Source organism: Balaenoptera acutorostrata, chromosome 19 (genome assembly GCF_949987535.1).
Source record: "Balaenoptera acutorostrata chromosome 19, mBalAcu1.1, whole genome shotgun sequence".
Taxonomy (NCBI): domain Eukaryota; kingdom Metazoa; phylum Chordata; class Mammalia; order Artiodactyla; family Balaenopteridae; genus Balaenoptera; species Balaenoptera acutorostrata.
Window position 1 is genome coordinate 66770813 of NC_080082.1, and position 12512 is coordinate 66783324.

General features: G+C 54.4%; 1 protein-coding gene and 1 long non-coding RNA gene across 2 annotated transcripts; one reads left to right on the forward strand and one right to left on the reverse strand.

The window, feature by feature from the left end:
- Positions 1–3030: 3030 nt before the first annotated feature.
- Positions 3031–7439, reverse strand: A1BG (alpha-1-B glycoprotein). The gene is made up of 8 exons (XM_057534267.1): positions 7371–7439; positions 7247–7282; positions 6883–7161; positions 6140–6412; positions 5567–5863; positions 4650–4946; positions 3563–3850; positions 3031–3209 (listed from the first exon to the last, which is right to left on the reverse strand). The coding sequence occupies exons 1-8, from the start codon at positions 7402–7404 to the stop codon at positions 3202–3204; spliced, it is 1512 nt and encodes a 503-aa protein (XP_057390250.1). The 5' UTR covers positions 7405–7439; the 3' UTR covers positions 3031–3201.
- A 748-nt stretch (positions 7440–8187) lies between these two features.
- Positions 8188–9000, forward strand: LOC130705720 (uncharacterized). The gene is made up of 2 exons (XR_009006091.1): positions 8188–8468; positions 8822–9000. It is a non-coding gene; the product is annotated as an uncharacterized LOC130705720 (long non-coding RNA).
- Positions 9001–12512: the final 3512 nt, after the last annotated feature.

Genomic DNA, 12512 nt, shown 5'->3' on the forward strand with positions numbered 1-12512 from the left:
AGAATCACAATGAGAGACTCATGAAACCATAAGTATAGTCGGAAATGAAATCACATTCTTTGTGATGATGGTGGAAAGAATATTTGAAGAAATAATGGCTGCAAACTTTCCCAATTGGCAAAAGGTATAAACGTACAGGTTCGGAAAGCTCAGTGAACCCAAAACAGCAGAATCTCAAAGAAATCCATGCCCAGACACATCCTAGTCAAAGCTGAAAACTAAAAACATTTAAACTTTTTGAAAGCCACCTGAGAAAAACTATGCCTCACATAAAGATTAATACAAAAGATCATAGATTTCTTTTTTATTTATTTAGCTGTGCCACGTCTTAGTTTCACAGGATCTTTGTTGCCTCGTACGGGATCTTTAGTTGTGGCATGCTGGATCTAGTTCCCTGACCACGGATTGAACCCAGGCCGCCTGCATTGGGAGTGCAGAATCTTAACCGCTGGATCACCAGTGAAGTCCCGTAAGATCATAGACTTCTTATCAGAAATCATAAAGGCCAGAAGGCAGGGAAACAACATTTTTAAAGTGCTGAGAAAAAGAACTGTCGGTCTGAATTCTATACGCAGTGAAAATGCACTTCAAGAATGAAAGCAGGGGCTTCCCTGGTGGCGCAGTGGTTAAGAATCCGCTTGCCAATTCAGGGGACACGGGTTGCAGCCCTGGTCCGGGAAGATCCCACATGCCACGGAGCAACTAAGCCCGCGAGCCAGAACTACTAAGGCCACGTGCCACAACTACTGAAGCCTTCGTTCCTAGAGTCCGTGTTCCACAACAAGAGAAGCCACCACAAGGAGAAGCCCGCGCACTGCAATGAAGAGTAGCCCCCGCTCGCCGCACCTAGAGAAAGCCTGTGCGCAGCAACGAAGACCCAACACAGCCAAAAATAAATAAATAAAATGAATTTAAAAAAAAAAAGAAAGAAAGCAAAATAAAGACATCCTCAAGTGAAGCAAAACTAAGACAATCTGTTGCAAGCAGGCCTGTTCTAAAAGAAATGCTAAAGGGACTTTAGATTGCATACATTTGATCTTTAAGATATGTATGATGGTCGAAAGTAAAATTTATGACATTTTCTGGTAGGGTTTTCAGTGTATGTTAATGTGGTATATATGACAACTGCAGCACAAAGAGAGGAGGGTATCAAAATTCATTCAGTGATATATTTGAGATTTGTACATTTTACTGTCTATAAATTATATCTCAAAGAAAACCATTAGGGTACAAGATTTTTTAAAAAATTTAAAAAGGGGAGGATAAAAAGACCCATATAAAGTTTCTAAATCCCACTTTAAGTGGTAAAATATTAATTCTAAGTTGACTATGAAGAGTTAAGCATGCATACTGTAATCCTTAGAGAAATCTCTAAAAAAGACTATACAAAGAGATGATCAAAAACTCAGTAGATGAATTAAAATGGAACCTGAGAAAAAATAACCAAAAAGAGGGCAGGAAAGGGGAAACAGACGGAAAACAGAAGGAACAAACAGAAGAGAAAAAGGTGGACCAAAACCCAAGCATATCCATTGTTACATGTAAATAGTCTAAACATACCAATTAAAAGGAATTTTTTTAAAAAGAAAATAAAAAACCTACTTTAAATATAATGATATAGGTAAGCTGAAAGTAAAAGAGTGGGGAAAGGTATATAATGTGAAAACTCCATCAAAGAATGCTGCAGTCACTATATTAATATCAAACCAAGTAGACTTTAGAAAAAGGAAAATTACCAGGGATAAAGAGAGAAATTACATAGTAATAAAGGGCCAATTCACCAAGAACACAAAACAATTCCAAATATGTATGCATCTAACAACAAAGCCTTAAAATACAGGAAACAAAAACTGGTAGAGCTGAAAGAAAATAACAGACAAATTCACAATTATACTTGGAGACTTCAACACCCCTCTCTCTAGAATCAGCAGAACAAGAAGACAGAAAATCAATGGGGATACAAAAGACCTGAACAACATATCAACCAACTGGATGTAATGGATGAACTGCCAATAGTCGATCTTTTTTTTATCCACAAAGAAGTAATTTCCCATGATTTAAAGTAACACAAACCTATTTTTAAGCCTAATATTAGGCTGTTACTAATGTTTAACCCCAGAAGCCAATGACCTAAGTTTCCACCTGAAGAAAAGGAAAAAGAAGAAATTAATTCAGAAGTAAGTAGAAGGAAGGGACCAGTAACGATACAAGAAGAGATTCACAAAGTAGAAAAGAGACAGTACAAAAATGAGCAAAGCCAAACTGTAGTAAGTTCTTTGAAAAGATTAATGCAGTTGATGAGCCCCTAGCTAAACTGACAGAGAGAGAGAGGGAGAAGGGACACCACATCAGTCATGAAAGAGGTGACATCACTACAGACCCTGCAGGCACTAAGAGAATGCAGGAGTGTTATGAGCAACTCCATGCCAGTAAATCAGACCTCTCAGAAGAAAGAGGCAAACACACAGTTTATCAAGTATTAGCTGATAATGCTAGCCTAATACACAACTGCTGTATGCCAGCACCTCGAGGGCCAAGCTCCAGGCAGGGGTTGGGCAACAGTCCAGGAGGGCGTCGGGTGGGGTACACGGGGCTCAGGACCGAGGGACAGTGGGGAAGGACAGGACTCCCACTCCTCCCACAGCTCCAAGCTCGGACGTGGGAGGCCTGGCCTCTGGTTGGAGACGCAGTCCGGCACCACCACATGGTGGCCACTCAGACTGGGAAGACAGAACTACACAATGCAGCCTCTGAACTGCCTCCCAGTTCAGTCAAGGGGTGCTGGAGCCTCAAGCTGCCCGCCCACACCTGCTGGGGACTGGGCAGAGGTGACTGCGGAGTAGCTTAATGGAAGAAGGCAGAAGAAGGCAGTCTTGACAAGTGGGGGCCCGGAAGCCAATCCTCGGCACGCCTACCCTCAGGATCCAACCCGGAGCCCATCCACCTTCAAGACCCAGGATCCCAGCCCGCTTCCCTCGGCTCTGGGACTCCAGCCCCACTACACCGGGGCTGCCATCGGCCAAAGACACATTTTTAAAGTCTGTCTTCCCATTTATTGATTCTGGCGTGGTTGAGGGAGAGCCGTCCCTGCCCTCTCCCCCCAGGGCAAGTCCAGCTTCCAGCTGCAGGAAGAGGGATCAGAGCCAGGCTGGAGAAAGGACTTCCCAAGGATACCATCAGCAGCCTGGGTCTGCAGCTGGATCAGCTTCCTAGACAGATTTGACAGAAGAGACATGCTAGGGGGAGGAGGCTCCCTGGTGAGTCAGGGCAGACCTCACTGAGACCCCCCAGGAAGGATGTGGCTTGGTCCGCTGCCAGCTAAGACCCCCCCCCACACACACACCCACACCTGGGCCTCCCTCCAGGTGCTCCAGCTGGCCACGCCACTCTCTGCCTTAGGGCCTTTGCCTGTGTGGTTCCCTGCCTGCAATTCCCCCCACGCACCCCCGCAGACTAGGCCAGTGTCAGTGCTGGGAGGAGGTGCGGGGAAGGGCACTCCTGGAGGAGGGTACAATCGGGCAAAGGCCGGGAGCCTCGACGCGCCCACGGAACCGAGCTCCACCTGCCACTTGGAGCTCCACCGGGTCGCTGAGCTGGGACAGCAGGGAGTGGGGCCAGTTGGAGCGGTAGCCGCAGCTGTAGTTGCCGGCGTGTTGGGGCCCCACGTAGGTCAGCACGAGGTCCGCGGAGGGGTGGGTGGTCCAGACCACCGCCGAGGGCTCCTCTTCGCCGGACCGTAGCAGCAGGAAGGAGACGTCGGGCACGTGGCCCTCGCAGCGTAGGACAGCGTCGCGGCCCGGAGTCACGGCCCCCGTCCACAGGGGCCGGAGCCGCGGCCTGGGCAGGGGTCCTGGGCGAGAAGCGGGTCGGTCTAGTGAAGCCCCTCGCCCCAGGCAGCAGCGGCCCAGCCCCGCTCCGCTGCCAGCCCCCTTCTCCAGCCCAGGTTGCTGGCCTCACACCGTGGTCACCGCGCTGTAACCGTAGTGTCTCCCCTTACACGCCCCCCCCCCCCCTCCGCAGACCCGGGCCTTCTCTGAGACTTCCTGGGGTCCCCAGCGAACGGCACTCAGGGCTTCAGGACAGGTGAGGAGAAGGAAGACAGGATCCAGGGGAACGGGTTCCCGCAGAGGGCACAGCGCAGTCAGTGGTCTGGCGGGGGACGCTGTGCCGGGGGCTCTGCCTGACCTCCGACCCCAGGAGATCCGGATGAGGAAATCAGAGGAACACGCAAACCCCAGGGCCGGCGGGGGCTCGGGGAGAATTACAGCTCAACCCTCCACCGTGGGCACCTGGGCGCAGGCAGCGGTGGGGTCATAATCTGACTACAGCCGACAGGCGTGTCGCCCAGGGAGCCTGAGGCGTGAGCCAGTGCAAAGCCGTTAGCACTCTCAACCCTAAGTTCTGGGGCCTCTCTCCACGACCACCACCAGGGCGCTACACGTAGCCCCGGTGCTCACGTCGGTGGGAAACAGGCCGAAAGGCTGGGTGTCCCCGGGCCCTGGCGGCCGACCTCGCGCTCCCCTAAGGAGCCGACTCCGCGGGCAGGGCCGAGGCCCAGAGCGCTTCCCTTCGGCGTCCTGGGACAGGCGGGCGCCCTCGTGTTGCGCACGGGCAGAAGGAGGCTCCGGGCCGCTGGGCCCGCCGCTCACCGTCCACGCGCAGCTCCACGGGCGCGCTGGGCGCGGAGCCCGCCGAGGGCGGCGCCGTGTCCGTGTAGACGCAGCTGTAGTTGGCCGAGTCGACCGCCGAGACGTCGCGCAGCTCAAAGTGGGCCTCCGTCCCCGCGGGGCTCAAGAGACCGTGCACCCGGCGCTGGCCCGCGCCCTCGCGCACCAGGGCGAAGCGCACGCCGGCGCGGGGGGCCCGGCACCGCAGCTGCACCAGCGTCCCCGGCTCGGGCCTCAGAGTCGCGGGCTCGGCCGACAGCTCCGGCGCCGGGAGCGTCCCTGCGGGGAGGACGCGGCAAGGCTGACGCCCAATGCCGCCTCTTTCCGCCGGAAAGAGTGCGCCCCGCTGCCTCTGCTCCCTCCCGGGAGGCCTGCCCGCACCGCCCTGCGTAAAACCGCGCCATCCGCCCGACGTCCCGGCCCCCGTCCTCCCTGGACGCTCACGCACGCTCCTACACTGTGCCTAACTAATTTGTGTGCCCACCAAATTAGAGGCGTGTGGGGTCGTGTTTTGTTGGGGGAGCATCCGCGCCCGCCTCGCCCGCCGGCGTCCGCTCCTGGGGTTTACGCCCCTGGTCCGAGTCCTTGGCGGGTCCTGCAGCCCCAAACTGGCCACCCTCAACAGACAGGCCTCGGCGCCCACGCGGACCCCGGAGGCTGGGGGCCCCCGTGCATGTAGCGCCTGCATGGCCAGACTTGCGCGTGGACCCAATTATTCTTCGCGGGGCCACGAGGCTGGGCTCAGTTTTCTATCCTCAGCTGGGGAAACTGAGGCCGGGCAGATGAGTCGGGATTGAGCCGTGCAGTTACCGGGACCCTTCCCTGGGTCTCTCCTCCCGCTGCCCCGAGGGCAGAGCGCCCCCGCCCTCCCTCCCCGCTGCCACATCCCCCAGGCTCACCATCGCTCAGCACCAGCTCGGCGGGCGCGCTGTCCAAGGACCAGGGCGCTAGCTCGTCTCGCAGCCGGTAGCGGCACGTGTAGACACCGCCGTCTCCCGGGGCCAGCGTGTTCAGCTGGAAGAAGACGCGGTCTGGGCTGGTACTGGCCATGGGTACCTGCAGCACCTCCTCGCCCCGCCGCAGCTGGAAGTCCACCCCGCTCAGGGGCGCCACGCAGGTGAGAGTCGTGCGCGAGCCGGGGCGCAAGAGCCCGGCGAACCCGCTATTCAGAGTCAGCGTGGGTGGCGGCGGCGTGGCTGCAAGGCAGGGACAGTCACTGGGGCGGCCAGAGTCCCAGCCACCCCCGCTGTGGGAGCGTTCCTTGGAGCCCAGCCTCCAGACCTCGGCCCCCGGAACAGCCTTCCTTGTGGCAAATTCCCACGCCACTATCAAGGCGGGGCAACTGCGTGGCCACTGTTTCCCAGACCCAGCCCTGGGCAGGGGTATTCAGGGCTGGGGGTCAGGGTAAAAGCTACTCTGTCTCCAGGAGCCTCCGCCCCCCGGAAGCCCTCTGGGATGGTCCACACACTCACCCAGCTCCTCTATGGTCACAGTGGCACTGGGCTCCGAGGGGGCGCCTGATGCGTGGGTCCGGTAGCTGCAGCTGTAGTTGCCAGCCCGGTGGACTGGGAAGGTGGCCTGCGTGTCCTTTGGGGCCTCAGCCACCTCCAGAAACTGGTCGTCGCCTTCCCGCCTCAGCAGGAAGGTCACACCGCGAAGTCCCCCGAGGCACAGCAGCGTCGTGTTCAGGCCCCGTGTGATCCAGGGCACGGGCTTGGTCGAGAGCAAGGGTGGGGGCAGGGGCTCTGCGGCGGGGGCAGGGGGTGGGGCGCAGGGGTCACGGGTGGTTCTACCTGAGTTGGAAGATACAGGGCCCCAGCCGGACCTGGACCTCCACACTCATGGGAATGTGAGGGAGCCAGGAGATGGAAGGCATTGGCGGGGGTGGAGGGGTGGAGGGGTGGAGGGGTGGCGGGACAGGCCGAGCCGGGGACAGGGGAAGTCGCGTTCAGGGCCCAGCTGTGGCCAGGCCTGCCCTAACTGCTTCCTGGGGATTCAGTCATTTATTCCTCACAGCCTTCTAGGGTTGCTACAAACATCACCCTCATTTTACCAGTGGGGAAACTGAGGCTCAGAGATGTCACCTGACTTGCCCGAGGCCACCAGCCACTCGGGGAGGGGGCCGGAAGAGAGCAGGGAGAGTGAGGAGTGGAGGAAGGGAGGCCTCTCCAGCGGCCTCTCTTCCGGCCTCGAGGCCCACGAGCCCTCCACTCACCTGCTCCAGTCACCTCCACGAGGTTGCTCAGGCTGGTCCTCCCACTGTCCATGCTGTAGTGGCAGCGGTAGAGGCCCCGGGTGTCACCGGTCACTGCTCCCAGCGGGAACCTGTACTCGGTGGCAGGTGAGCCCAGGTGCACCAGTTCCTGGGCCACTCCATCCTTGAGGAGCTGGAACTCCAGGGTCCACAGGGGGCTCTGGCATGTCAGCGTCACGTTGGCCCAGGGTTCCAGCAGCGATTCGACCTCTGCCCACAGGGTTGGCCTTGTGTCGAAGACTGCGTGGGGATGGGTGTCAGACCTGGGTGCCCAGGCAGGGGCTCACCCCGCAGCGCCCACCATGCCCAGGCCCGGCCCACTCACATACGGCCTCCTCGGTCACTGGGTTCAGGGCGAGACCTGTGGAGACCCACCACCTGTGAGGCCCCATGGCTGTTCCTTCCCGCCCCTCATCCCGGCCCCGGGGACCCCAGGCCAGACGCCTCACCCCAGAGCAGCAGGAGGGCCACCCGTGCGGACATGGTCAGCCTCACTGCAGCCCCAGGAGTGTCTGCTGGGTGATAAGGCCCAGCCAGGGCGGCCGGGAGGGTGGGGCGGGGGGGGGGGAGGGCGCGGGGCACTGACCTCGCAGTTCATTTCCAGGAAAGCAGGGCTCCAGGGGGTCGGGACAAAGGGCAGATGTGGCCTCAGGAGTCTCAGCTATAGCAACAATCAATAACTATGCAGAATGAATAAACTGAATTAATAATAAAGAGTAAAGATAACAAAATAAATGATGTGATAACAGCAAAGAATAACAAATGAAGACACGCCTGTCGGCTGTAGTCAGATTATGACCCCACCGCTGCCTGCGCCCAGGTGCCCACGGTGGAGGGTTGAGCTGTAATTCTCCCCGAGCCCCCGCCGGCCCTGGGGTTTGCGTGTTCCTCTGATTTCCTCATCCGGATCTCCTGGGGTCGGAGGTCAGGCAGAGCCCCCGGCACAGCGTCCCCCGCCAGACCACTGACTGCGCTGTGCCCTCTGCGGGAACCCGTTCCCCTGGATCCTGTCTTCCTTCTCCTCACCTGTCCTGAAGCCCTGAGTGCCGTTCGCTGGGGACCCCAGGAAGTCTCAGAGAAGGCCCGGGTCTGCGGAGGGGGGGGGGGGGCGTGTAAGGGGAGACACTACGGTTACAGCGCGGTGACCACGGTGTGAGGCCAGCAACCTGGGCTGGAGAAGGGGGCTGGCAGCGGAGCGGGGCTGGGCCGCTGCTGCCTGGGGCGAGGGGCTTCACTTGACCGACCCGCTTCTCGCCCAGGACCCCTGCCCAGGCCGCGGCTCCGGCCCCTGTGGACGGGGGCCGTGACTCCGGGCCGCGACGCTGTCCTACGCTGCGAGGGCCACGTGCCCGACGTCTCCTTCCTGCTGCTACGGTCCGGCGAAGAGGAGCCCTCGGCGGTGGTCTGGACCACCCACCCCTCCGCGGACCTCGTGCTGACCTACGTGGGGCCCCAACACGCCGGCAACTACAGCTGCGGCTACCGCTCCAACTGGCCCCACTCCCTGCTGTCCCAGCTCAGCGACCCGGTGGAGCTCCAAGTGGCAGGTGGAGCTCGGTTCCGTGGGCGCGTCGAGGCTCCCGGCCTTTGCCCGATTGTACCCTCCTCCAGGAGTGCCCTTCCCCGCACCTCCTCCCAGCACTGACACTGGCCTAGTCTGCGGGGGTGCGTGGGGGGAATTGCAGGCAGGGAACCACACAGGCAAAGGCCCTAAGGCAGAGAGTGGCGTGGCCAGCTGGAGCACCTGGAGGGAGGCCCAGGTGTGGGTGTGTGTGTGGGGGGGGGTCTTAGCTGGCAGCGGACCAAGCCACATCCTTCCTGGGGGGTCTCAGTGAGGTCTGCCCTGACTCACCAGGGAGCCTCCTCCCCCTAGCATGTCTCTTCTGTCAAATCTGTCTAGGAAGCTGATCCAGCTGCAGACCCAGGCTGCTGATGGTATCCTTGGGAAGTCCTTTCTCCAGCCTGGCTCTGATCCCTCTTCCTGCAGCTGGAAGCTGGACTTGCCCTGGGGGGAGAGGGCAGGGACGGCTCTCCCTCAACCACGCCAGAATCAATAAATGGGAAGACAGACTTTAAAAATGTGTCTTTGGCCGATGGCAGCCCCGGTGTAGTGGGGCTGGAGTCCCAGAGCCGAGGGAAGCGGGCTGGGATCCTGGGTCTTGAAGGTGGATGGGCTCCGGGTTGGATCCTGAGGGTAGGCGTGCCGAGGATTGGCTTCCGGGCCCCCACTTGTCAAGACTGCCTTCTTCTGCCTTCTTCCATTAAGCTACTCCGCAGTCACCTCTGCCCAGTCCCCAGCAGGTGTGGGCGGGCAGCTTGAGGCTCCAGCACCCCTTGACTGAACTGGGAGGCAGTTCAGAGGCTGCATTGTGTAGTTCTGTCTTCCCAGTCTGAGTGGCCACCATGTGGTGGTGCCGGACTGCGTCTCCAACCAGAGGCCAGGCCTCCCACGTCCGAGCTTGGAGCTGTGGGAGGAGTGGGAGTCCTGTCCTTCCCCACTGTCCCTCGGTCCTGAGCCCCGTGTACCCCACCCGACGCCCTCCTGGACTGTTGCCCAACCCCTGCCTGGAGCTTGGCCCTCGAGGTGCTGGCATACAGCAGTTGTGTATTAGGCTAGCATTATCAGCTAATACTTGATAAACTGTGTGTTTGCCTCTTTCTTCTGAGAGGTCTGATTTACTGGCATGGAGTTGCTCATAACACTCCTGCATTCTTTTACTGCCTGCAGGGTCTGTAGTGATGTCACCTCTTTCATGACTGATGTGGTGTCCCTTCTCCCTCTCTCTCTCTGTCAGTTTAGCTAGGGGCTCATCAACTGCATAATCTTTTCAAAGAACTTACTACATTTTGGCTTTGCTCATTTTTGTACTGTCTCTTTTCTACTTTGTGAATCTCTTCTTGTATCGTTACTGGTCCCTTCCTTCTACTTACTTCTGAATTAATTTCTTCTTTTTCCTTTTCTTCAGGTGGAAACTTAGGTCATGGACTTTTGGGGTTAAACATTAGTAACAGTGTTACTTTTTAAAAATAAATTTATTTTACTTATTTTTAATTTTTTGGCTGTGTTGGGTCTTCGTTGCTACGTGTGGGCTTTCTCTAGTTGCGGTGAGTGGGGGCTACTCTCTGTTGCGGTGCACGGGCTTCTCATTGCAGTGGCTTCGCTTGTTGCAGAGCACAGGCTCTAGGCGCGTGGGCTTCAGTATTTGTGGCACGTGGGCTCAGTAGTTGTGGCTCACGTGCTCTAGAGCACAGGCTCAGTAGTTGTGGCTCAAGGGCTTAGTTGCTCCGCGGCATATGGGATCCTCCCAGACCAGGGCTCAAACCCGTGTCACCTGCATTGGTAGGCGGATTCCTAACCACTGCGCCACCAGGGATGCCCTGTGTTACTTTAAATCATGGGAAATTACTTCTTTGTGGATAAAAAAAAAAATCGACTATTGGCAAGTTCATCCATTACATCCAGTTGGTTGATGATGTTGTTCAGTTCTTTTGTAACCTTACTGATTTTCTGTCTTCTTGGTTTGTTGATTATAGAGAGAGGGGTGTTGAAGTCTCCAAGTATAATTGTGAATTTGTCTACTATTTTCTTTCAGCTCTACCAGTTTTTGTTTCCTGTATTTTAAGGCTTTGTTGTTAGATTCATACATATTTGGAATTATGTCTTCTTCGTGAATTGGCCCTTTATCACTGTGTAATTTCTCTCTTTATTCCTGGTAATTTTCCCTGTTCTGAAGTCTACTTGGTTCGATATTAATATAGTCACTGCAGCATTCTTTGATGGAGTTTTCATATTATATACCTTTCCCCACTCTTTTACTTTAAGCTTACGTATATTATATTTAAGGTATGTTTCTTATATTCTTTTTAAAATATTCATTCTGGCACATTCTTTAATTGGTATATTTAGACCATTTACATGTAACAATGGATATGCTTGGGTTTTCATCCACCTTTTTCTTTTCTGTTTATTCCTTCTGTTATCCATCTGTTTCCCCTTTCCTGCCTTCTTTTGGGTCATTTCTTTCTCGGTTCCATTTTTATTCATCTACTGAGCCTTAGATCATCTCCTTTTATAGTCTTTTTAAGGGGTTTCTCCAGGGATTAGAGTATTCATAACTCTTCACAGTGTACGTAGAATTAATATTTTACCACTTAAAGTGGATGTAGAAACTTTAGCACTATATAGGTCTCTTTACCTACTGCTCTTAAAATTTTTTTTTAATTTGGTACACTCATGGTTTTCTTTGAGATATTTATATACAGTAAAATGTTCAAATCTCAAATATATCACTGAATGAATTTTGATACCCTCCTCTCTTTATGCTGTAGTTGTCATTTATACCACATTAAAACCCTGTGGTATAAATGACATTTCATTGTCAAGAAAACCCTACCAGACAATGTTATAAATTTTTCTTTCAACAATCATACATATATTAAGGATCAAACATATGCAATCTGTTACTCTTCCTTCATTCCCAAGGTTCAAATTTTCCTTCTGCTTTCATTTCCCTTCTGACAAATGCTAAGCTCCCTATTTAGCATTTCTTTTAGAACAGGCGTGCTTGCAACAAATTGTCTTAGTTTTGCTTCATTTGAGGATGTCTTTATTTTGTTTTCATTCTTTTTTTTTAAATATTTTTTAATTTACTTATTTGGTTGCATTGGGTCTTAGTTGCGGCACGCAGGCTCCTTAGTTGCAGCTCGCTGGCTCCTTAGTTGCAGCACGTGGGCTCCTTAGTGGTGGCATGCGAACTCTTAGTTGCAGCATGCATGTGGGATCTAGTTCCCTGACCAGGGATCAAAACCAGTCCCCTGCATTGGGAGCGCAGAGTCTTAACCACTGCGCCACCAGGGAAGTCCCTATTTTGCTTTCTTTCTTGAAGTGGATTTTCATTGTATATTGAATTTGGACTGACAGTTCTTTTCTTCAGCACTTTAAAAATGTTGTTTCCCTGCCTTCTGGACTTCATGATATCTGATAAGAAATCTATGATCTTTTGTATCAATCTTTATGTGAGGCATAGTTTTTCTCAGGCTGCTTTCAAAAAATTTAAATTTTAGTTTTCAGCTTTGCTTATGATGTGTCTGGGCATGGATTTCTTTAGGATTATGCTGTTTTGGGTTCACTGAGGATGCCCCCTACATCCACAAGGGTTCTCCCTAGCAGGAAGTTAGAGAGAGAGGAGTTTTGACTGGGCTCACAGCCCTCCTTGCCCACATGGACTGTCTGGTGCTTGATGAAGCTGAACCACCAGCAGAAGCTTTTCCACATGCTTCTCACTCAGACAGTGTAGTAACCAGCCTTCAAGACAGCTGCTAATGACCGTCATCTCCTGGCCTCCACACCCTTGTTTGCATATTATTCTCTGCATTGAATCCGGGATGGTCTGTGGCACGAATATTATACGGCATGAGTGACAGTGTGTGACCTGGACTCAACTCACTCGCTCTGGGGAAAGTCAACTGCTATGTCATGAGGACACTCAAGCAGACTTGCACAGAGGTCCACATAGAGAGGGACCACCTGCCAACCACACTAGCAGCCAGCCATGCTTGACATAGTGGCCGCTCCGTTGTCAGGGGCCCTG